This window comes from Pristiophorus japonicus, unplaced genomic scaffold (genome assembly GCF_044704955.1).
Source record: "Pristiophorus japonicus isolate sPriJap1 unplaced genomic scaffold, sPriJap1.hap1 HAP1_SCAFFOLD_618, whole genome shotgun sequence".
In the NCBI taxonomy this organism is placed as follows: domain Eukaryota; kingdom Metazoa; phylum Chordata; class Chondrichthyes; family Pristiophoridae; genus Pristiophorus; species Pristiophorus japonicus.
Window position 1 is genome coordinate 277390 of NW_027254529.1, and position 26416 is coordinate 303805.

The window sequence follows — 26416 nt, forward strand, 5'->3', positions numbered from 1 at the left end:
CTGTTTTTAAGCGCAGGAGATGCAACACCTGCTCTTTTACCTCCACTCTTCCCATTATCCAGGGCCCCAAATACTCCTTCCAGGTGAAACAGCAATTTACATGTACTTCTTTCAATTTAGTATACTGTATTCGCTGCTCACGATGGTCTCCTCTACATTGGGGAGACCAAACGCAGATTGGGTGACCGCTTTGCGGAGCACCTCCGTTCAGTCTGTAAGCATGACCCTGAGCTTCCGGTTGCCTGTCACTTTAATTCCTCGCTCCACTCCAAAATTTCCGTCCTCGGCCTCCTACACTGTTTCAATAAAGCCCAACGCAAGCTCGAGGAACAGCACCTCATCTTTCATTCAGGCACTTTACAGTCTTCTGGACTCAACATCAAATTCAACAATTTCAGATAACCTCTGCCCATTTTTGGCTCCCTCCCCCCACCCCCCCACCCCCGCAATCTTGTGTTTTTTTTCTCTTTGTCTCCAATGGCAGCTGGTCATTATTCCGTCATTAACACCCTATCGAGACTAACCTTTTTCTAACTCCTGGCATTACCATTTGAATTCGGCCCATCATCCCTTTGTCTTGCTAATCTCACCTACCTTCCACCCTATTACAGACCTTCCCTTCTGTTCTTTCTTCCCCTCCCCCTTTCAGTGCCCCTTAAGAATCTGTTCTTTTCAAACGTTTGCCAGTTCTGACAAAGGGTCATCGACCCGAAACGTGAACTGCTTTTTTTTCTCCACAGATGCTGCCTGACTCGCTGAGATTGCCAGCATTTTCTGTTTTTACTACCGTACTGTAGCTCTATCTCAGACCTATACTTCCTTCAAGCCTGGTTTTCTCGCACAAGTGTAGAATCGCAGAATTAGCCCACAGCTCCATTTATTTTTTTTGAAGTGCTTTAAAATAGAAATTAGATTTTACAAATAAATCGGCAATCTTTTACATACAACACTGCATAAACTATTCTTACTTGTCTGAGGTGCCCCCACAACCAGTCAGAGTTGGTGAAAACTCCAGTAGCTGCTGATCCCAGAGCAACATCGATTGCACCTGTTAAAATAGCTCAAATCAAATCGCTGCAGTTCAAATTTTTAAAAACGTATTAATGATTACATTTCAGTCTGACTACCAAAATCTTACGTAAGGCATAATCAACAACTTCTCTGCTATCACAATTGTATATATTACAATATTGTAGTGGTTATGTTACTGGACCAGACAGAGGTCTGGACTAATGATCCAGAGTACGAGAGTTCAAATCCCACCATGGCATGTTGAGAATTTGAATTGAGTTTTTAAAATCTAGAAATTAAAAAAAAACTGGTTTCAGTAAAAGACCATGATGCTGTCAGATTGTTGTAAAAATCCAACAGGTTCATTAATGTCCTTTAGGGAAGGAAACCTGTTGACCTAGTCTGGCCTATATTCCAGTCCCACACGGTGACTCAGTTACATCAAACCACTACAAAGAATATCACAGGGACGACAGGGGTTCAAAAAGGCCCAGCACCACCGCCCACATCACAATCATTTTTTTAAAATTCTGAATTAAATGTTTTGCTTTGAACACATTTCAAAAGTTGTCAAGCAAAGGAGTTCTAATGTCAAACTGGCACAATGATGCAGTTGTAGTTGGGATGACTTTCTCAGCACTTTAATTCCTAAAGAAATTGGCAGATATTGCATAGTTGTCATCACATGCACTTACTGACTTTGTGCAGGATCAAAGAAAGTTAGCTTTACAATACCTGTTAAAGTTGCTGCATTTACAACTGCTTTGGGGTTAAAGTTGTGTGCATAGCACAGGGCATCAGCGAGTATCAAACGGCCTTCAGCATCGGTGTTATCCACCTTAAAAATAGAGAATTCAAGCAGAGAGGACTTAGAAAACTTCACTGAAATAAGATCCGTAACCAGAATCCCAACATGTAAAATAATTGAACACTTAAGATTCTGGTTCAAATCAATTACTTCTGATGGTTTCAAAAATAATCTATTTGAAAACACAAACCCACCAACCCCACTCCCAAGATCAAGCTTCAGTCTTCAATCCCATCAGTTACTAGCTCCAGTAGTGGATAAGGTAGCATAGTGGCTTTGGGCTCAAAATTGGCCCCTGCAGATTTTTGCCGCACTCACTGGAGTTGCGCCGCTTTTGTAGGATGAAAAGGACACTGAAAAAATGTCCTCCGATTCTGGCCGCTGTATTGTCTCTTCCAGGGCTTGGCGCAGTCAATTGGGGGCTGGAGCTAGGGCCCTGCGCCAGAAACAGTGCCGGCAGCTCTCCACATGTGCATTACAGTGTGCGCGCATGTGCAGTAGCTCCTGCCTCCAGCCTCTCGGTGTGCATGCTGCAGCGTGGGACCCGATGCGTTCTGCCCCTAGCCCAGGCCGAGTGGCCGATTGCACAGGCCAGCCCGTTGCAGGAGAAAATGCTTCGTTCGGACCGGACATCGAGATCGTGTGGCTGCAATAGCGTGTTGTTTATAATTTATAATTAAGTACGTAACTCTATAATTATTGCAGAATATGGGAAGCAGTTAGCTGGTGTTTGGTTATTTTAAAATGCGATTCCAAGTATGACCGGCACTATGCAGCTCTCCACTTTGAAGCCAGCTTGAAAGCTCCAGTTCAGCACTTTATCTCTTGGGCTTTGTTTGAATGACATTGCTGTTTGCTGCTCGTTATGTTAATGTTTGCTAAGATTTGTTGTGGCAAGTAATGATTTGTTGGCACAAGCAATGGTGTGCTGCCACCCAGAAACTGTCATATCCTCTCCATTTGGGACTTTGTGCAGAATTATAGTAGTGGGGCAGAAATCACACTGTACACGGTAAGGGCTGAAGTCCATGGGGGTTTGCTGTGGGATCGTCGTTGTGCCGAACCACTTTCTTTAATTATCTTTAATTAGTTGTGAGATTAGGGCAATTTAATTCAACTTTTACTTCTTTTATTTTTGTAGTTTAAGCTTCCATGAATGCTTCTGTTGTATAGTAAATTAACTTTGCGAAGTTTGTCATATGATGTCCTGTATAGCTGTTTGATCCTATTCACATTCTTTAGTCAAGTCATTAAGTTCTGCTGGCCTCCGATGTACCTACCGTCACTGATTTCTTAACTCTCCACAAGGGTTTTCTGTGCGGCCACAAGTGGCCACATACACTGGCCTAAGTTAGTTTGGAGTAACTATTAGCTGTCCAAAGTGGCTGGTAATGCCCCCTTTTGAAAAAAAGAACTAAACTAAAAAAATCCTAACTAACTCACTTACACTGGCGCAAATTGAATATGCAAAATGGGGATTTTTAAGATACTACAGAAAAATCAAGTTGCTCGGAAAAAAATGGAGCAACTCCTGGCCAGTTTTGAGCCTTATGTTATGATACGAGTAATCCAGAACCTGGACTAATGATCGAGAAACAAGAGTTCCCCCATGGCAACTGGGGAAATTTAAATTCAGTTAATTAAATAAAAATCTGCAATTTAAAAAATCTGCAAAAACCCATCTGGAAGGAAAGGAAAGCTTCTATCATTACCTTGTTTGTCCTTTATGTGACCCCAGACCCACACCAATGTGGTTGACTCTAAACTACCCTCTGAAATGGCAGCACAACACCACCTTCTCAAGGGCAATTAGAGATGGGCAATAAATGCCGGCCTTGCCAGCGATGCCCACATCCCTTGAACGGAAAACAATCCCAGAGTGACACTCACAGCAATTCTTTCTCCTATGGGGAAAATGCTGAACCTTCCCTCAACAACTTTAATTGATAATATAGCTCAGGTTGCGTCATCACATATTTAAAAAGTAAAAAAATTGAAATTCAATTCTGGGGCTTAGGGGTCTGAGTAATTTTTAGCCCCACCACATTCCTCTTCCCCTTATAGTCCACCACCCCCCGCACCCCCCCACCAGACAGTCAAACTGAATCAGACTAGTTGCATTCAGCATCCTGTTCAACTGAGCTGATCTGTAGACCCACATTCTACCCCATACCACGTTCACTTGTTTCCACGTGATTCTGGCTCTACCTCACCACTCAATGCTGCTGAAACATGTATAAGTGCCTTTTTCACCAGTTCCAATACTGACCTCTCTTGCTGCATAAACTCTGCAGCTTATATCCTGTCTCACACGAAGTCTCATTCATCAGTCAACCACATCCTTCACAAACAGCACTGGCTTCCAATCCCCAATCCATCTCTGCATTGTCTGTTGGTGGTGATGTTGTTGTCAGCCATCCGTTCTACAGTTTCCAAATCCTAGGCTGAAATTGTTATGTATCTGGACTAGTATCTGCTCTGTACAGCCACCAGCGGGCTCATTCCACGGAGTCCCAAGGGATCTCATAATCCCTTGGGAGCACAGGTATTTAAGAGTGCTTCACAGGTTGGAGAGGCACTCTGGAGATCTGCAATAAAAGACTACGGTCACACTTTACTTTGAACTCACAGTCTGACTCTTTCTCCATACACAACAACTGGCGACAAGATACAGATAGCGAACCCAAAGATCCAGAGAACAGTGAACATCCTGGAGAAATTTTCAGAGGGAGATGATTGGGAAACTTTTGTGGAGCGACTCGATCAATACTTCGTGGCCAACGAGCTAGATGGGGAAGAGACCGCGGCCAAATGTAGAGCGATCCTCCTCACCGTCTGTGGGGCACCAACGTATGGCCTCATGAAGAATCTACTTACTCCAGCGCAACCCACGGAGAAACCGTATGACGATTTGTGCACACTGGTCCGAGAGCATTTGAACCTGAAGAAAAGCGTTCTGATGGTGAGGTACCGGTTCTACACTTACAAAAATTCTGAAGGCTAGAAAGTGGCGACTTATGTCGCCGAGCTAAGACGCCTTGCAGGATATTGCTAATTTGAAGGACATTTGGAGCACATGCTCAGAGACTTTTTCGTACTTGGCATTGGCCACGAAACCATACTTCGCAAACTTTTGACTGTAGAGACCCCAACCTTGAGTAAGGCCATAGCGATAGCCCAGGCGTTCATTGCCACCAGTGACAATACTAAGCAAATCTCTCAGCACACAAGTGCTGCTACAAGTACTGTGAACAAAGTGATGATGTTTTCGAATCGTAATGGACAGGGCAGGTCACACATACCTGCAGTTACACGTCTGCAGATGTCTCAGAGTCCAACATCAAGGGTGATGAATGCAAGGCCATTAACACCTTGTTGGCGCTGCGGGGGTGATCATCGTTTCCATTCATGCCGATTCAAAGGATACATTTGCAAGGGCTGTGGAACAATGGGACACCTCCGACGAGTGTGCAGGCGAGCTGCTAGACCCGCTAAACCTGCAAACCACCACGTTGCAGATCCACGGAGGATCACGACGAAACAGAACCTCTGATAGAGGAGGCAGAGGTGCACACATTCACCCAGAATTGTTCCCCGATAATGCTGAAGGTTGAACTAAATGGACTCCCAGTGTCAATGGAGCTGGACATGGGCGCGAGCCAGTCCATCATGGGCAAAAAGACTTTCGAACGGTTGTGGTGCAACAAGGCCTCAAGGCCAGTCTTAAAACTCCAATTCGAACGAAACTAAGAACTTACATGAAAGAACTGATTCCTGTAATCGGCAGTGCTACTGTAAAGGTCTCCTATGATGGAGTGGTGCACAAGCTACCACTCTGAGTGGTACTGGGCGATGGTCCCACGCTGCTCGGCAGGAGCTGGCTGGGAAAGATACGCTGGAACTGGGACGACATCCGAGCGCTATCGCCTGCTGACGACACTTCGTGTGCACAGGTCTTAAGCAAATTTCCTTTGCTGTTCGAACCAGGCATCGGGAAATTCCAAGGAGCAAAAGTGCAGATCCACCTAATTCCGGGGGCGCGACCCATCCAACACAAGGCGAGAGCAGTACCGTACATGACGAGAGAAAGAGTAGAAATCGAGCTCGACCGGCTAGAAAGAGAGGGCATCATCTCACCGATCGAGTTCAGCGAGTGGGCCAGTCCTATTGTCCCAATCCTCAAGGGAGACGGCAACGTCAGAATCTGTGGCGACTACAAAGTAACTATCAATCGTTTCTCCCTGCAGGACCAATACCCACTTCCAAAAGCCGAAAACCTCTATGCAACGCTGGCGAGAGGAAAGACGTTCACTAAGCTGGATTTGACCTCAGCCTACATGACGCATGAACTGAAGGAATCATCGAAGGCCCTCACCTGCAACAAGAACCAAGGTCTTTTTGTTTATATCAGGTGCCCGTTTGGAATCCGATCAGCGGCAGCGTTATTCCAGAGAAACATGGAAAATTTACTGAAGTCGGTCCAGCATACCGTGGTCTTCCAGGACGACATCTTGGTCACAGGTCGGAACACAGTCGGGCATCTGCAGAACCTGGAGGTTCTTAGTCGGCTCAACCACGTGGGGCTCAGGTTAAAACGCCCGAAGTGCGTTTTCCTGGTGCCTGAAGTGGAGTTCTTGGGAAGGAGGATTGCAGCTGACGGCATCAGGCCCACCAACGCGAAGACGGAGGCAATCGAGAATGCACCGAGGCCACAGAACGTGAGGGAGCTGCGGTTGTTCCTGGGACTCTTGAACTACTTTGGTAACTTCTTACGAGTCTCAGCACCCTGCTAGAACCACTGCATGTCTTACTACGAAAAGGGGGCGAAAGGGTTTGGGGCAAAAGCCAAGAAAATGCCTTTGTAAAATAGAGAAAATTGTTATGCTCAAACAAATTGCTTGTGTTGCATGATCCATGTAAGCGTTTGGTACTAGCATGTGATGCGTCGTCATATGGCGTCGGGTGTGTATTGCAACAAGCCAACGATTTCGGGAAACTGCAACTGGTTACTTATGCATCCAGGAGCCTGTCTAAGGCCGAGAGTGCCTGCAGCATGATTGAAAAAGAAGCGTTAGTGTGTGTCTATGGGGCAAAGAAAATGCATCAATACCTGTTTGGGCTAAAATTTGAATTGGAAACTGACCATAAGCCACTTATATCCCTGTTTTCCGAGAGCAAAGGGATAAATACCAACGCATCGGTCCGCATCCAGAGATGGGTGCTCATGTTGTCAGCATACAACTATGCCATCCGCCACATGCCAGGCACAGAAAACTGCGCCGATGCTCTCAGTAGCCTGCCATTGCCCACCACTGGGGTGGAAATGGCGCAGCCCGCAGATCTAGCCATGGTTATGGAAGCATTTGAGAGTGAGCAATCACCTGTCACTGCCCGGCAGATCAAAACCTGGACAAGCCAGGACCTCTTATTATCTCTAGTCAAAAGCTGTGTGCTTCACAGGAGCTGGTCCAGTGTCCCAGTGGAAATGCAGGAAGAGATAAAGCCGTTCCAGCGGCTCAAAGATGGAATGTCTATACAGGCAGACTACCTTCTGTGGGGCAATCGAGTAGTGGTCCCCAAGAAGGGCAGAGACACCTTCATCAATGACCTCCACAGCACCCACCCAGGCATCGTAATGATGAAAGCGATAGCCAGATCCCATGTGTGGTGGCCCGGTATCGATGCGGACTCAAGAGTCCTGCGTTCACAGATGTAATAAATGCTCGCAGTTAAGCAATGTACCCAGGGAGGCGCCGCTAAGTTTATGGTCTTAGCCCTCCAAACCGTGGTCTAGGGTACACATCGACTGTGCAGGCCCGTTCTTGGGTAAAATGTTTCTTGTGGTTGTAGACGCGTACTGCAAGTGGATTGAATGTGAGATAATGTCGCTAGCACGTCCGCTGCCACCACTGAAAGCCTGCAGGCCATGTTTGCCACACATGGCTTACCTGATGTCCTGGTGAGCGACAACGGGCCATGTTTTACCAGTGCTGAGTTCAAAGAATTTATGACCGATAACGGAATCAAACATGTCACATCTGCCCTGTTTAAACTAGCGTCCAATGGTCAGGCAGAGAGAGCAGTGCAAACCATCAAGCAAGGCTTGAAGAGGGTAACTGAAGGCTCACTGCAGACTCGCCTATCCAGAGTCCTGCTTAGCTACCGCACGAGACCACACTCACTCACTGGGATCCCACCTGCTGAACTGCTCATGAAAAGAGCACTTAAGACAAGGCTCTCGTGAGTTCACCCTGATCTACATGAACAGGTAGAGAGCAGGCGGCTTCAACAACGTGCATACCATAATTGCGCAAATGTGTCACGCGAGATTGAAGTCAATGATCCTGTATTTGTATTAAATTATGGTCAAGGTCTCAAGTGGCTTCCCGGCACTGTCATGGCCAAAGAGGGGAGCAGGGTGTTTCGGGTCAAACTTTTAAATGGACTCATTCACCGGAAACACTTGGACCAAATCAAATTCAGATTCACGGACTACCCTGAGCAACCCACCTTGGACCCTACCTTTTTTGATCCCCCAACACACATACCAGTGGCAACCGGCACCACGGTTGACCACGAAGCAGAACCCATCATCCACAGCAGCCCTGTAGGGCCCAACACACCAGGCAGCCCAGCAAGGCCAGCTGCACAGCAGCCCAGTGAGGGCACAACAAATGACTCAACAACACCAGCTTTCACACCGAGACGATCAACCAGGGCAAGAAGGGCCCCAGATCGACTCACATTGTAAATAGTTGCACTATTGCCTTTAGGGGGGAATGTTGTTATGGAGGGGAGGGACTGGGCAAGAGACAACACTATTCTGTATGACAGCACTTAATGGTATACTGCACCACTACAACTAACCTGTAAATAAGACATGTAAAAATCTATATACTCTATACACCCACCAGAGGGCTCATTCTCCAGAGTCCCAAGGGATCTCATAATCCCTTGGGAGCATAGGTATTTAAGAGTGCTTCACAGGTTAGAGAGGCACTCTGGAGACCTGCAATAAAAGACTAAGGTCATACTTTACTTTGAGCTCACAGTGTTCAGTCTGATTCTTTCTCCATACACTACAGAAATTATCTTGTTTTCTATCCCCAAATTCAAAGAAAAAAAATCTGCCATCTTTACTCTTATGTGGAGGGGAGGGGCTGGGCAAGAGACAACACTATTCTGTATGACAGCATTTAATGGTATAGTGTACCACTAATACTGGAACAACTAACCTGTAAATAAGACATGTAAAAATCTATTACATATTAAAATCGATGAGTGGGTTATAACAATCCATTTCAAAATGTATTGAAAACTCCTATGTTAGGCCCTGTCTACAGCAGTGTTCTTCAATAGACAATTGCTGACCAGCCACAGGTGTGGCTAGTGACACCATTTTGGCCACATGCACTAATTTTAATAGAAAACACCTTACATACACTCACACAATACAGGTACATGTACTTCACGTGCATATTTATTTACCAAACATCGACCCCCATTCAGCAATCGATGAAGTAAGGCACTCACAACGATCAAAAAACACACTTGCACTCTGTTATTCATCTTACTATTTTACCAACAAACGCACAAAAAGGTTAAAGTACACATGCGTACACGTGCAAATAAATATTGAGATCACATGTTCAACAACAGTGATTAATACTCCCTTTTTATTTGCTAATCAGAAATGCAATTAGCCACATCTGGATACCCAATTAGCCACAGGTCGCTCATCGCTAATGTATTGGACAACACTAGTTCTGTGGCAAAACCCATTATAAAATTGGCACTAGTTATCTACAATACCAGTTATGCCTGTTGTTGGCACGGTGATTGTTTTTTTCAGTATTAAATGTCACATTATAACAGGGAATGGTACCCTAGTGGTTAAGGTACTGGACGAGCAACACAACTGTGAACTCAACTCCCAGCATGGCAAGTTGCAAAACTCAATTCAATAAACCTGGTCATTTGTACACGAGCATAAAAGCTATTGTCATAAAATCCAAATGATTCACTCATGCTTCAAAGAACAGAACCTGCCGTTCTTACAATGGTCTAAGTGGTTAACTCAATTCCACCAGGGATGGGTAATAAATTCTGCTTTGCCAGTGTTGCGTATATCCCAAAAATAAAAGTTAGCTCCACAAACAAAGTTCAAAACATGGGTGGAACCTACTTGCAGGTTTTGGCCACCAAGTGTCAATGTGATACAGTCTTGTGTCTGAGCAAGCAAACATGTTAGTAGAAGTATTAGTAAATTAAAAACGCGAATTAAATTACATAGAATATACAGCACAGAAATAGGCCATTTGGCCCAACCAGTCCATGCCAGTATTATAAGAACATAAGAAATAGGAGTAGGAGTAGGCCCTACGGCCCTTCGAGCCTGCTCCACCATTCAATATCATGTCTGATCATCGACCTCAACACTTTACTGCCCGATCTCCATATCCCTCGATTCCAAAATTCTATCTATGACAGCCTTGAATATATTCAGAGACTCAGCATCCACAGCCCTCTGGGGCAGAGAATTCCAAAGAATAACAACCCTGAGTGAAGAAATTCCTCCTTATCTCTGTCTTAAAATGACCTACCCCTTATCCTGAGACTGTGCCCCCTAGTTCTAGACACTCCAGCCAGGAGTAACAACCTCTCAGCATCTACCCTGTCAATTCCCTTCAGAATCTTGTATGTTCCAATGATATCACCTCTCATTCTTCCAAACGCCAAAGAGTGTAGGCCCGTTCTGCACAATCTCTCATCATAATACATTCCTCTCATCCCAGGAATCATTCTAGTGAACCTCCGTTGTACCGCCTTCAAGGCAAGAATATCCTTCCTTCGATCAGGAGAGCAAAACTGCGCACAGTACTCCAGGTGTAGTCTCACCAAGGTCCTGTACGATTGTAGCAAGACTTCCTTACTCTTATACTCCAAACCCCTTGCAATTAAAGCATATGGTATTAGGGGTAATGTATTAACGTGGATAGAGAACTAGTTGGCAGACAGAATCAGGGGAAGTCATAACGGGGAAGTCATAACGGGGAACAAAGAAATGGCAGACCAATTGAACAAGTATTTTGGTTCGGTATTCACGAGTATTCTCTAGTAAGAAGGAGGAACTGAGGGAAATCCTTATTAGTCTGGAAATTGTGTTGGGGAAATTGATGGGATTGAAGGCCGATAAATCCCCAGGGCCTGATGGATTGCATCCCAGAGTACTTAAGGTGGTGGCCTTGGAAATAGCGGATGCATTGACAGTCATTTTCCAACATTCCATTGACTCTGGATCAGTTCCTATCGAGTAGAGGGTAGCCAATGTAACCCCACTTTTTAAAAAAGGAGGGAGAAAGAAAACAGGGAATTATAGACCAGTCAGCCTGACATCGGTAGTGGGTAAAATGATGGAATCAATTATTAAGGCTGTCATAGCAGCGCATTTGGAAAGAGGTGACATGATAGGTCCAAGTCAGCATGGATTTGTGAAAGGGAAATGATGCTTGACAAATCTTCTAGAATTTTTTGAGGATGTTTCCAGTAGAGTGGACAAGGGAGAACCAGTTGATGTGGTATATTTGGACTTTCAGAAGGCTTTCGACAAGGTCCCACACAAGAGATTAATGTGCAAAGTTAAAGCACATGGGATTGGGGGTAGTGTGCTGACATGGATTGCGAACTGGTTGTCAGACAGGAAGCAAAGAGTAGGAGTAAATGGGTACTTTTCAGAATGGCAGGCAGTGACTAGTGGGGTACCGCAAGGTTCTGTGCTGGGGCCCCAGCTGTTTACATTGTACATTAATGATTTAGACGAGGGGATTAAATGTAGTATCTCCAAATTTGCGAATGACACTAAGTTGGGTGGCAGTGTGAGTTGCGAGGAGGATGCTATGAGGCTGCAGAGTGACTTGGATAGGTTAGGTGAGCGGGCAAATGCATGGCAGATGAAGTATAATGTGGATAAATGTGAGGTTATCCACTTTGGTGGTAAAAAGAGAGACAGACTATTATCTGAATGGTGACAGATTAGGAAAAGGGGAGGTGCAACGAGACTTGGGTGTCATGGTACATCAGTCATTGAAGGTTGGCATGCAGGTACAGCAGGCGGTTAAGAAAGCAAATGGAATGTTGGCCTTCATAGCGAGGGGATTTGAGTACAGGGGCAGCGAGGTGTTGCTACAGTTGTACAGGGCCTTGGTGAGGCCACACCTGGAGTATTGTATACAGTTTTGGTCTCCTAACTTGAGGAAGGACATTCTTGCTATTGAGGGAGTGCAGCGAAGGTTCACCAGACTGATTCCCGGGATGGCGGGACTGACCTATCAAGAAAAATTGGATCAACTGGGCTTGTATTCACTGGAGTTCAGAAGAATGAGAGGGGATCTCATAGAAACGTTTAAAATTCTGACGGGTTTAGACAGGTTAGATGCAGGAAGAATGATCCCAATGTTGGGCAAGTCCAGAGCCAGGGGTCACAGTCTAAGGATAAGGGGTAAGCCATTTAGGACCGAGATGAGGAGAAACTTCTTCACCCAGAGAGTGGTGAACCTGTGGGATTCTCTACCACAGAATGTTGTTGAGGCCAATTCACTAAATATATTCAAAAAGGAGTTAAATGTCATCCTTACTACTAGGGGGATCAAGGGGTGTGGCGAGAAAGCAGGAATGGGGTACTGAAGTTGCATGTTCAGCCATGAACTCATTGAATGGCGGTGCAGGCTCGAAGGGCCAAATGGCCTACTCCTGCACCTATTTTCTATGTTTCTAAAGAGTAGGAATAAACGGGTCCTTTTCAGAATGGCAGACAGTGACTACTGGGGTACCGCAAGGTTTAGTGCTGGGACCCCAGCTATTTACAATATATATTAATGACTTAGAATAAGGAATTGAATGTAATATCTCCAAATTTGCAGATGACATTAAGCTGGGTGGCAGTGAGAGCTGTGGGGAGAATGCTAAGAGGTTGCAGGGTGACTTGGACAGGTTAGGTGAGTGGGCAAATGCATGGCAGATGCAGTATGATGTAGATAAATGTGAGGTTATCCACTTTAGTGGCAAAAACAGGAAGGCAGATTATCTGAATGGTGACAGATTAGGAAAAGGGGAGGTGCAACGAGATCTGGGTGTCATGGTACATCAGTCATTGAAAGTTGGCATGCAGGTACAGCAGGTGGTGAAGGCGGCAAATGGCATGTTGGCCTTCATAGCGAGAGGATGAGAGTATAGGAGCAAGGAGGTCTTACTGCAGTTGTACAGGGCCTCGGTGAATATTGTGTACAGTTTTGGTCTCCTAATCTGAGGAAGGACATTCTTGCTATTGAGGGAGTGGAGTGAAGGTTCACCAGACTGATTCCCGGGATGGTAGAACTATCATATGAAGAAAGACTGGATCGACTAGGCTTATATTCACTGGAATCTAGAAGAATGAGAGGGGATCTCATAGAAACATATACAATTCTGACAGGATTGGACAGGTTAGATGCAGGAAGAATGTTCCCGATGCTGGGGAAGTCCAGAACCAGGGGTCACAGTCTAAGGATAAGGGGTAAGCCATTTAGGACCGAGATGAGGAGAAACTTCTTCACTCAGAGAATTGTGAACCTCTCTACCTGTGGAATTCTGTGGAATTCTCTACCACAGAAAGTTGTTGAGGCCAGTTCATTCGATATATTCAAAAGAGAGTTAGATGTGATCCTTACAGCTAAAGGGATCAAGGGGTATGGAGAGAAAGCAGGAATGGGGTATGGAAGTTGCATGATCATATTGAATGGTGGTGCAGGCCCGAAGGCCAAATGGCCTACTCCTGCACCTATTTTCTATGTTTCTAACATGCCATTAGCATTCCTCATTGCTTGCGGTACCTGCATGTTAGCTTTTTGTGTTTATTGCACAAGGACACCCAAATTTCTCTGAACACCAACATTTAAAAGTTCAACATTTAAAAAATATTTTGTTTTTCTATTCTTCCAACCAAAGTGAATAACCTCTCATATCCCTGCATTATACTCCCATCTGCCACCTTACTGCCCACTCACTTCGTCCATCTATATCCCTTTGCAGACGCTTTGTGTTCTCCTAACAGCTTACTATCCCAACAAGTTTTATATTGTCAGCAAACTTGGATACATGACACTCGGTCCCTTCATCTCGATCATTAATATAGATTGTAAATAGCTGAGACCCCAGCACTGAACCTTGCGACACCCCACGAGTTACAGTCTGCCAACCTGAAAAAGACCCATTTATCCCTACTGTGGAAATTTACTTTCTAAGTTACATTTTCTGTTAAATGTACCCTTTTGTAATAAAACAAAATGGAGTCTCAGTTCTCCCAGAAGTCCCTACAGCAGACAGCCTGTCTCTGTATAAACATGTTAACCTTGATTGATAGCCAATTAATTTAGAAGTTTGGGAGCCATCTGTGTGAGTGAGGGAACCTTGAATTTACCCTCCCTGTCTTGTAAGAACTATACTCCCTGCTAAATAACTGTCGCTGTGTTAAATCTTAAAAGTATTAGACAAAGGCTGTATAGATAAGTAGGAAATTAAAACAAGGATGTAATGTTAATCAAGTGATTGAAGAACTCCTTATCTGTATTTGCTGACCGCAAGGGCAGAACTGATACACGTGATGGAACCATAATTTCTTTGCTTGTTCTTCTGTATAAAGATAGTGTGTTTTTGTATTACTGTAGAAGTCTTTGCGGAGCTTTTGACTTAGCAGGACTTTTCCTTGCAGCAAGTATATTAAAGGGACATCTACCGAGCTGTTTATGTCTGAGTTTCACTTTTTTTTAGTTAAATTGAGAGTCGAGGTTTCGACACTACTCTGTCCATGCTCTATCATTGCCTCCAATACCATGAGTCCTTATCTTGTGTAATAACCTTTTATGAGGCACCTTATTGAATGCCTTTTGGAAATCCAAATATACTACATCCACTGGTTCTCATTTATCTACCCTGCCTGCTAGTTACATCCTCAAAAGACTAATAAATTTGTCAAACACATTTCCTTTTCATAAAACCATGTTGACTCTGCCTAATCATGTTATGATTATCTAAGTGGCCTGATACCACTTCCTTAACAATGGATTCCAGCATTTTCAATGATGTTTGTTGTCAGGCTAACTGGCCTGCAGTTCCCCGTTTTCTCTCTCCCTCCTTTCTTGAATAGCGATGTTACATTTGCTACCTTCCAATCTGCTGGGACCGTTCTACAATCTAGAATCCTGAAAGATCAAAACCAATGCATCCACTATCTCTGCAGCCACCTCTTTTAGAACCCTAGAATGTAGGCCATCAGGTCCAGGAGATTTGGCGGCTTTTAATCCCATTAGTTTCTCTAGTACTTTTTCTCTACTTATATTAATTACATTAAGTTCCTTACCCTCACTAGACCCTTGGTTTCCCACCATTTTAGGTATGCGTTTTGCATCTTCTACTGAGAAGACAGATGCAAATTATTTGTTTAACGTTTCTGCCATTTTCTTATTCCCCATAATAATTTGTCCTGTCTCAGTCTCTAAGGAACCGATGTTTACTTTAGCTATTCTCTTCCTTTTTACATACTTGTAGAAGCTCTTACAATCAGTTTTAATATTTTTTGTTAGTTTTCTTTGACTATTTTTTCCTTTTATTATTCAATTTTTTGGTCATCCTTTCCTGGTTTCTGAAACTCTCCAAATCCTCAGGCTCACTAGTATTCTTCACTACATTATAAGCTTTTTATTTCAATCTAATGCTATCCTTAACTTCATTAGTTAGCCACGGATGTATCACTTTTCCTGTGGAATTTGTGTTTCTTAATGGAATGGATTTTTGTTGAGAATTATGAAATATTTATTTAAATGCTAGCCATTGCTTATCTATTGCAATACCTTTTAATCCATTTTTATGATCTACCTTAGCCAATTCACCCTTCCTACCTATGTAATTGGCTTTATTTAAGTTTAAGACTCTAGTTTCGGACTTACTCTCAAATGTAACGTGAAATTCGATCATATTATGATCACTCTGCCCCAGAGGACCCTTTACTGTGAGATTGCTAATTAACCTGGTCTCATTACACAATACAAGATCTAAAATAGCCTGTTCCCTGGTTGGTTCGATGACGTATTGTTCTAGGAAACTGTCCTGAATGCATTCCATGAACTCGTCCTCCAGGCTACCTTTACAAATTTGATCTGTCCAGTCTATATGAAGATTAAAGTCCCCACGATTATTGCAATACCTTTGTTACAAGCTCCTACTATTTCTTGATTAATATTCTGTCCAACGGTATAGCTACTGTTAGGGGGCCTATATACTACTCCCACCAGTGTTTTTTGTCCCTTGTATTTCTTATCTCCACCCATACTGATTCGACTTTCTGATCTTCCAAGCCAAGATCCTTTCTCTCTACTGTCCTTATATCATCCTTTATCAGGGCTTACATGCCCCCCCCCGTCCTGAACCATTCTGCCTGTCTTTTCAAAACGTCAAGTACCCTGGAACATTTAGTTCCCTTGCAACCACGCATCTGTAATGGCTATTAGATCAAACCCCTTTATCTCTATTTGTGCCACTAATTCATCTATCTTATTACGAATGCTCCACGCATTCAGATAGAGCCTTGAATTTGTTTACCATTATTCCCTGCTTTGACCTTGTTCTCTGCTGCCATTAAACTCTCTGTCCCTTCCTGTCACACTCTGCTTATTTTTACCCAAATCCCTACACTGCTCTATAGCATTGACCTTTCTCTTTATGTTCCATTTGTGCCACCTCCCGTCATTTCTCATCTAACTATCGGCATAACCCTATATTCCCTTGTGCCTCATTTGCTTATCTAGTCTCCCCTTAAATGCATCTATACTATTCACCTCAACCTGTGGTAGCGAGTTCCACATTCTCACCACTCTCTGGGTAAAGAAGTTTCTTCCGAATTCCCTATTTGGTTTTTGGTAACTATAATTCCCTCTTCCAGCTGTTCAACACATCCTCTCACTTCACCCAATGACTAAATCCTCTCCAAGGTGCTTGTTCTCCACTCTGCCATTCTGTAATCCCAAAGCTATGGCATGATGGCCTGTAATTTTGCTCTTCCCCACAAGTGGAAATACTCACTCTGGGTCTACTTTATCAAAACCTTTCCTAATTTTAAAGACCTCTATTAGGTCACCCCTCAGCCATTTCTTTTCAAGAGAAGAGAAACCCAGTCTGTTGTTCCTTTCCGGATAGGTACAACCTCGCAGTTCTGGTATGACCCTTGTAAATCTTTTTGCAACCAGAATTGTACACAATGACTATATCCTCTGCATGATGCTTGTTCTCCAAGTTTGGTCTAACTGAGGTTCGATACAAGTGTAGCGTAACATCTCTACTTTTCAATTCTGTCTCTCTAGAAATAAACCCGAGTGCTTGTTTTATTTTTATGGCCTTATTAACCAGTGCGCTACTTTTAGTGATTTGTGTATTTATACTCCTAGGTCCCTTTGCTCAGCCTTCCAGCTGTTCATCACATCCTCTCACCTCGCCCAATGATTAAATCCTCAGCATGGTGCTTGTTCTCCACCCTGCCGGTCAGTAATCCCAAAGCTCATTGTAAGTGAGCAATCGCCTTGTAATCTGTTCCATCAGCTTCCTCTGCGACCTCCCCAGGCCGCCCTTGCACAAAACTCCTAGTTTCCTTGTCTGCTGGATCTGCCTTGCACTCCCTGTCACATCTGCTAATCGGTCTTCTCGCTTGCTCAGTCACCGTTCTGCCAAACATTTCGTGTTTTTAGGCAAGCACTGAAATCCAGGTCTTGCAAGTCTCACCCACCAGCCCTATCAAAATTTCTATTCAGTAACACTGGCAGGAATTCTCACCTCAACCTCATTTAGAATCATTTCACTCCCCCACCTGACTGCTACCCTCCCCTAAATGACATAAGAACACAAGAACCTCCCCACACACTGAGCAGCTTTCAGCCCCGCCATGCTCAACAATTTGTCGCTACTAATCAGCCTTTTGGCCCTTGCCAAACGCCCCCCTCCCCAACACTGAAGGCCCACTATTACCCTCCACTGTCCCTCCCATCACTGGGAAGCGAAATCAACTTTGGCACTCTGCCTCTCTTTCTTTCAGAATGACAAGCTGGAGACATCGTCACATGCCTCCACCAATTCTGCTCTACGGGCAGCTGCTAGAAGTTCACAGTATTTAAGCCATTTGATTTTCTATCATACCTGCTCTCTGCTCAGTGCCCATGACAGCACAGATGAGATTATGACCAACATTAATGGGAAGTACAGTTCTGTTTCATGTCTCATTATTCTATGGCACGGCATATTGGTGTTCCATTCATCTGCCCTAACGTAACACTGTAACATTTTTTTAAATGATGGTATTCAAACAAATATCATTTAAGAAGATCCATCACAGAGATTGCATCTACAGTTGGTACTGATATCGTCAGAGCTTCAATTACTTTTGTCAAAAGGGGGAATGTTGGTCTATTAAACATAGCTAATGGCGAGATTATAACAGACAATAAAGAAATGGCAGTCTCGTTAAATAATTTTTTGTATCCATTTTCACAGCAGAGGAAGAGGACAAAATATCAGCGGCAACATTCCAGTAAGCTGATGGTTGTCCAGCAGTCTGGAGGTCCAACACAGGCCATTCAGCGGCTTTTAAATGGAAAAACAGCGCATGCATGGAAATTTGCATGGCCTGCACAACCTGTTAAAGGGGCCATGCACTCAAAAACAAACAGTGGGAACATTAGCCACAGTACAAGAGTACCAAAAATAAGTAATGGGGAGGAACTTATGATTTAATACAAGTTAAAAATGGCAATGGAAAAAATAATGGTACTTGAGACAAAAATCTCCAGGACCTGATGGTTTTGCAGATTTCCACTACCCTTGATGTGAAAAAGTGCTTTCTGATTTTATCCTGAATGACATAACTCTAATTTTAAGATTGCCCTCTTGTTCTGGATTCTCCCGCCAGAGGAAATAGTTTCTCTATCTACCATATTGAATTCCTTTATTATTTTAAAGACCTCAATTAGATTCGATGAGGAAACTGAAGATGAGTTTGTCATAATTTTCTGAAGCTCTCTAGATTTGAGAATTATGCCGTATAAAATTGCAATTAGCACTCTATTTAAGAAGGGAGGAAAGGGAAAAACCTGTCAGTTTAACATTAGTTGTGGGGAAGTTACTGGAATCTATCATTAGAGACAGTGATTTAACACTTGGACATGTATGAGCTGATCAGAAAGTCAGAATGGATGTTTGATAGGTAGATCCTGTCTTGACTTTTTGGAGATCACTAACATTGTGGATATTGGAGTGTCTATGAATGCTGTCCATGTGGATGTCCAGAAAACATTTAATAAGGTTCTGCACAAAAGGTTATTAGCAAAATTAAAAGCACACGGAATTGGTGATAAGCTTGTGACATGGGTCGGTACTTGGTTGAGAAGTAGGAGATAGAGTAGGGTTAAAGGGAATGTATCCCATCAAACAACTTAACTACTTGACTACATCACAACATTTACTGTAGCACAGATAGAACACTCTTAGATCCATTCACATGTAGCACTAAGTAGAAAATGACTATCACTGCCCTTAAAAAACATTTTAACAATTAAACATTACTTTACCTGTATTGTTTTCCCATTCATTGCTTTGACTACATCACCAGGTTTATTTGCTCTGCCATTCAGCATATTCTCACACAAAGGAGCCAGACCTAAAAGATGCATTAGCCATTAGTAATAAAGCTTTACCACCAAAATTAAATGTGTGTCTCCCATCTCCTAGCATCCCCAAATGGAGGTGGCAAGAATTATATGCACCCACTATTCAGAAAAGTGAAATCTTTGGTTCAGTACCTGATTCTTCTCATTCTTTCACAATTTAGAGACATTACACACTATTGACAGGATTTAAAAACACTCTTCAATGCACTCAGTGCTCATAAAGTGGTGATTTTCTATAGAATGAGGGGGTCACCTCAGAGAAGTAAGAACAGTTTGTATGAGGACTCTCTGGAGAAGTGCAGATTGGACCTAACCCAGTTCTTTTTGGGAGGGGGGAACAAGGGAACAAGGCACTTAAAACCTCTCCCCTTCCCAGCTAAACTATTTAGTTAACAAATAATAGTTAGAACAAGATCAATTCTGGAACTAGGAGATTAAAATAAAAATTGAGGTAATTTTATAACAAAGGAATTTCCAGTGCTGTCCTCCAGAGATGTAGATTTTTAACCCTTTAAGCACTAAAAGAAATATGAACATAATATTCATACGCACAAAATTACAATTTATTCCAGGAATGTAAATTAAATTGTGACTCTACGCAATACTCGCTTTAAAATGGCATATAAATTGTGTAGATACAGATAATGCTTCCACATGTTAAATACAAGAAATTACATTCAGTACTCAAGGGGTTCATGATGAAATCTTCTGAAACTACTAAATTGTGCACTACTAAATTTGGTAATACCTCCCAGTTTCCAGCATTACAAGAGAATCATATCCCAATGTTTTACCTATAATGTTAAGGGGAAGTTTCAAAGATGCTGCGGTGATGATGGCAGAACAGATTGTTGCTGCTCCTCCCATGTCAGCTCTCATTGCGTCCATACCTGACGCAGGTTTAATTGAGATTCCACCACTGCCACAAGAGAAGGTGAAGATGCAGTTAGCTAAAACATAACTCCACATGCATGACTGCAAAATGTTACAATCAAAGCTTGTTCTTAAAACAATGATATAGCTGCTCCCATCGTATGAAATCCAGTTAGAATGAATTTGCTAGGAACCCAAGTGAATTGCTGTGGTTATAGTGCTCTCAGACAGGATATTCCAGTTATCTTTTCAAAATTATGTAGCAACTGAATCAAAATCTGGAAAACTCAACTAACGAGAGAGTTTGCTTTCACATGCCAGTTGATATGTCGAAAGCTGGATCAGGGTAGGATAAAGGTGCGACAGGGTGGGACCATGGCTCAAGCAGAGATTTACTTTGCTGTTGGTGAAAATTCAATGAAAGCCTCCACTGTGGAAAAAAATGACTTTGATTTAGAAAAAAAATGACTTTTGTCATGGGAGTTTGAATTGGAACAATTTCAGCACACTCCAAAAACACCTGTGATTCAAAACTGGGCAGGTGGGAACTTTAGTAAAGACTATGGGCTAGAAATTGGCCAGCCTTACACCCATTTTTTAGGTGATATTTCGCCTTTTTTGACGTTAAAAGGTGCTCACCTAAATTGGCCAAAGTTATGCGGCAGCGGTTTTGAAAAACCTTGAAAATTGGACCGCCGACGTGCATCGCCAAAAAAAGCGCTATCACTTTAAATTGACCGTTCGACGCACCAGTATTCTGCGCGAAAAAAAACGTCAGGTAAAAAGCTGCATTGCCGCCTCAGAAACAGCAGCAAGTACGAAGACCTGGAAAAAAGATAGGTTAAAGTTTTTATTTTTTTAATTCTTTTGCAGCGATTACTTAGTTAAGGGTCTTGTAAATGTTTTGTGAATTTAGATTTTTTGTTTTTTGCAATTTTTTTTGTTTCTCCTCCCCCCTCCCAGGACCTGTCTTTTTAGCGGTAATCGGTCTCGAACAAAAGTTGTCGAGGATTGTGGTTTCCACCGCGAATCCTCGTGCAATGCCAATTTTTACCGTCGCCCGCATTTTGTTGCCAATTTTACCCCTTTAAAAAAATAGCGGTATTTGTAACGTTATTTTTGCGCAAAAATGCTGGGGAAAAAATGCTATCGCCAAAAGTTCAATTTCTAGCCCAAAGATTCAATCTCCAATCTTCTGATTGAGAAGCCAATACGACATATGGAATTTAAAAAAATATTAAGCAGTGAAACCACTCAGAACTTACCTGTCAAATGTTATACCTTTTCCTACAAAGACTAATGGTGATTCACCCGAGATTGTGGAACCGTTATAGTGAATCTCTAAGAAAACTGGCTCTTCATCTGAGCCTTTAGCTACACTAAGGAAAGCTCCCATCTGTTGTTTCTCAATCCAGGATTTGGGTCTATGAATAATGTAAGAAATAGATGAAAAACAAACATTATTGTAAACTGCCTTCAATAAAACAATGTCTTACATAATAACCATTCCTTTTAATTCACTCATCGTTGGCAAAGCTGGAAGTGTTTGCCTATTCCTGGTTGCACCGAGTGGCTTGCTAGGCCATTGCAGCAGGCAGTTAAGAATCAATCACATTGCTGTGGAACTGGAGTCACATATAGAACAGATCGGGCAAGGACAGCAGATTTTCTTCTCTGAATTACATCAGTGGGTTTTACAGCAATTCGAGACTTTAATGGTGACTTTTTACTGATACCAGTTTTTTTTTGATAACTGAATTCAAATTCTCAAACTGCCATGGTGGGATTTGAAATCACGTTCTTTTGATGATTAGTCCAGGCCTTTATTTCCCTACCATCCCATGTAGTGAATCATGTGAATAGAATTAGCTCTTGGATGCACATAACACTCTTGTTCACATATTTGAAACTAAGTGCTGGATGATGATATGAATGCTTTTTATTAGTCAACCTAGACATAGATGGCTCAGAAGAGTTGCTGAAAATTATGAATCTGATGAGAGTTACACAATAACATTGGTTAAAGCTCTGCCAAGATGCATTTGATTCTTCTACTGCAAACCTTGAGTTGAACATAGTAGGTGTAGGCTGCGGCCTTTTCCTTTGGAGATTTATCCTCCTTCCTCACTAAATTTCTCTGGTTCTCTCCCTTTGCTGGGGTATGGTTTCACAAGTGCCAGGTGCTCTCTGGTACCATATCCAAGTGATCATTCTGAATGTTGACTGGGAGTGTTGCCAGCTAACTCAGCAGGAATAGGGGAATCCAGTCTCACAGCTTTCCAGTCTGCATGGCTCAGCTATTCATTACTTCAACTCATTGGGTTAGGGGAGTGAGGTTTGTCCTTGCAGTTTTTATTAGGAGCGAATAAATACAAAAAAATCCTGAGTTACTGTTATTCCGCACTTTGGCAAAGCAATTTAAAAAATGAACACATAACTCTTTTAGCCATCAGTTAAGTTACACCGGCAGGTAATAAGACTGCCGACAGTCTGTCTCAAAGAGGAAAAGCCTTCATTTATTTTTACAGCATAAACACAATATATTAAAGATAACATATACAGGGGACTAAGAACAGATAATAGAGAAGCATTCTCTGTATTAACCAAACTGTTCACAGTCTGGAGTTTTCCTTTGCCACATCTTAATAAATTAATAAAAGCGGACCGTGAACCATTTGCACTCTGCCCTCCAGCCTTTTTCTCATAAGTACTGCAACTCTACATTTAATGTTACCATTCTCAGAACAGGATGCCAGAATTACCTTATGTGTACTTTGACTTTATCACCTGTTGAATGCAGTGCTTGTTGAATGGCCTCAGCAAAACTGGTTGGAGTTAAATAATTAGCTGGTGCTTCCATCAAATGCCGTGCTAAATTCTGTCCTTCTGCATACAAAACTCCTTTCTGCCAAGCGTCACTTTCCAAACTTGCAAAAAAAAAATACAGGTTTTTAAAAAAATGTGCACGTTAAATTCAATGCAATTCAATGAAGCAACGATATTCAGCCGAATCGTTAAAATAAAATCGAGTCTGCAGTCTTCAGTACTTATTTGAGCAATTTATGTAGTTTCAAAAGGGCAGCATTTTTTCCTTAGAGTTCTTGTACCAAACTACAGAAATCAGCCAAAAAGATGAGTTTTACTTTAAAACCTAATTATTTACAGTACTGAATACCAAAAAAGTGGTTATTATTGCAGGTAAGTGAACAGGTTTAATTAGATTCCATGGGCTCAAGTTTTGGCCTGATTTGCTCCTTTTTTTTGGAGCAACTAGTTTAGAATGGAGCATGTTAGAAATTGCAATTCTCGGCATTTAGTTTGCTCCCGTTCTGGTGAGTTAGAATAGTTTCATTTTAGAACAGATTTTTTTTCAAAAGGGGGCGTGTCCAGCTACTTACGCCTGTTTTACAAGTTTAGGCAGCGAAAACTTACTCCAAACTAACTTAGAATGGAGTAAGTGTAGATTTTTGTACGCTCAGAAAAACCTTGCCTACACTTATAAATCAGGCGTAGGGAACGATAGATTGGGGGGGGGGGTGCCAGGAAAGGGGGTTTACAAACATTAAACACTTCACTTTTACAAATAAAGAGCCATCATCAATAATAAATGATATATAAATCAATAAATCAACCAATAAATCAATACAAAAAAATTAAAAAATTAAAAATAATTTTTTTTTTTATCAATAAATAAAAAATTAAGTTTCTACTCACCGACTGCAGCACCCGGGAGCCCTTCAACAGCGTGCTGGGATGGGGCCACACAACACCCACCCCCAGTGTCTGTCTTTTTCTCTCTCTCTGTCAGTGTCTCTGTGTTTCTGACAGCGAGGGGTGGGGGGGGGGGGAGGAAGGGCAGGGGAGGGAGAGGGAGGGAGGGCAGGGGAGGGAGGGCAGGGGAGGGAGAGCAGGAGAAGGAGAGGGGGGAAAGAGGCGAGGGGTGACAGAGGCGAGGTAGTGGAGAGGCGAGGGGGGGGTGGAGAGGCGAAGGGGGGGGAGGAGAAGCGGGGGGAGGGAGAGGAGAAGCGGGGGGGGAGAGAGAAGCGGGGGGGGAGGGAGAAGCGGGGGGGAGGGAGAAGCGGGGGGGAGGAGAAGCGGGGGGGAGGAGAAGCGGGGGGGGGGGGAGAAGCGGAGGGGGAGGAGAAGCAGGGGGGGGAGGAGAAGCGGGGGGGGAGGAGAAGCGGGGGGGAGGAGAAGCGGGGGGGGGGAAAAGCGGGGGGGGGGAGAAGCGGGGGGGGAGGAGAAGCAGGGGGGGGAGGAGAAGCGGGGGGGAGGAGAAGCGGGGGGGAGGAGAAGCGGGGGGAGGAGAAGCGGGGGGGGGGGAGAAGCGGGGGGGGAGGAGAAGCAGGGGGGGGAGGAGAAGCGGGGGGGGAGGAGAAGCGGGGGGGAGGAGAAGCGGGGGGGGGGAAAAGCGGGGGGGGAGGAGAAGCGGGGGGGAGGAGAAGCGGGGGGGGGAAAAGCGGGGGGGAGGAGAAGCGGGGGGGGAGGAGAAGCGGGGGGGGAGGAGAAGCGGGGGGGAGGAGAAGCGGGGGGGGGGAGAAGCGGGGGGGGAGGAGAAGCGGGGGGGGAGGAGAAGCGGGGGGGGAGGAGAAGCGGGGGGGGGGAGAAGCGGGGGGGCAGGAGAAGCGGGGGGGGGCAGGAGAAGCGGGGGGGGCAGGAGAAGTGGGGGGGCAGGAGAAGCGGGGGTGGAGGAGAAGCGGGGGGGGAGGAGAAGCGGGGGGGGAGGAGAAGCGGGGGGGGAGGAGAAGCAGGGGGGGAGGAGAAGCGGGGGGGAGAGGAGAAGCGGGGGGGGCAGGAGAAGCGGGGGGGCAGGAGAAGCGGGGGGGGGCAGGAGAAGCGGGGGGGGCAGGAGAAGTGGGGGGGGCAGGAGAAGCGGGGGGGGCAGGAGAAGCGGGGGGGGCAGGAGAAGCGGGGGGGGCAGGAGAAGCGGGGGGGGCAGGAGAAGCGGGGGGGGCAGGAGAAGCGGGGGGGGCAGGAGAAGCGGGGGGGGCAGGAGAAGCGGGGGGGCAGGAGAAGCGGGGGGGGGCAGGAGAAGCGGGGGGGGGGGCAGGAGAAGCGGGGGGGCAGGAGAAGCGGGGGGGGAGGAGAAGCGGGGGGGGGAGGAGAAGCGGGGGGGGAGGAGAAGCGGGGGGAGGAGAAGCGGGGGGGGGGGGGGGGGAGCCGGGGGGGGGAGGAGAAGCGTGGGGGAGGGGGGGGGGGAGGAGAAGCGAGGGGAGAGGAGAAGCGAGGGGGGAGGAGAAGCAAGGGGGGGGAGGAGGAGAAGCGGGGGGGGAGGAGGAGAAGCGGGGGGGGAGGAGAAGCGGGGGGGGAGGAGAGGAGAAGCGGGAGGGGAAGGAGAAAGCGGGGGGGGAGGAGAAAGCGGGGGGGGTAGGAGAAAGAGGGGGGGGGGAGGAGAAGAAGCGAGGGGGGCAGGAGGAGGAGGGGGAGAGAGAAGGGGGGGGAGAGAAGCGGGGGGGGGGGGAAGAGAAGCGGGGGGGGAGAAGAGAAGCGGGGGAGGGGGGGTCAGAGGAGGAGGGGGGGGAAGAGGAGGAAGGGGGGAGAGGAGGAGGGGGAGAAGAGGATGAGGGGGGGAAGAGGAGGAGGGGAGAAGAGGAGGAGGGGAAGAGGAGGGGGGGAAGAGGAGGGGGGGGGAAAGAGGAGGGGGGGAAAGAGGAGGGGGGGAAAGAGGAGGGGGGGGAAAGAGGAGGGGGGGGAAAGAGGAGGGGGGAAAGAGGAGGGGGGGGGGAAGAGGAGGGGGGGGAAGAGGAGGGGGGGAAGAGGAGGGGGGGAAGAGGAGGGGGGGGAAGAGGAGGGGGGAAGAGGAGGGGGGGAAGAGGAGGGGGGAAGAGGAGGGGGGGAAGAGGAGGGGGGGAAGAGGAGGGGGGAAGAGGAGGGGGGGGAAGAGGAGGGGGGGAAGAGGAGGGGGGGGAAGAGGAGGGGGGGGAAGAGGATGGGGGGAAGAGGAGGGGTGGGAAGAGGAGGGGGGGAAGAGGAGGGGGGGAAA

General features: G+C 45.1%; 1 protein-coding gene across 1 annotated transcript in view; it reads right to left on the bottom strand.

The window, feature by feature from the left end:
- Nucleotides 1-23360, bottom strand: part of LOC139255587 (cytosol aminopeptidase-like) — a gene marked incomplete at its 5' end in the record, with an annotated part of 45533 nt that extends 22173 nt beyond the window's left edge. The window contains 6 exons of the mRNA XM_070873955.1: nucleotides 969-1048; nucleotides 1747-1849; nucleotides 19462-19550; nucleotides 20355-20479; nucleotides 21699-21857; nucleotides 23196-23360. Coding sequence (XP_070730056.1) covers nucleotides 969-1048; nucleotides 1747-1849; nucleotides 19462-19550; nucleotides 20355-20479; nucleotides 21699-21857; nucleotides 23196-23360 — 721 coding nt within the window. The remainder of the gene's footprint in view (nucleotides 1-968; nucleotides 1049-1746; nucleotides 1850-19461; nucleotides 19551-20354; nucleotides 20480-21698; nucleotides 21858-23195) is intronic.
- Nucleotides 23361-26416: the final 3056 nt, after the last annotated feature.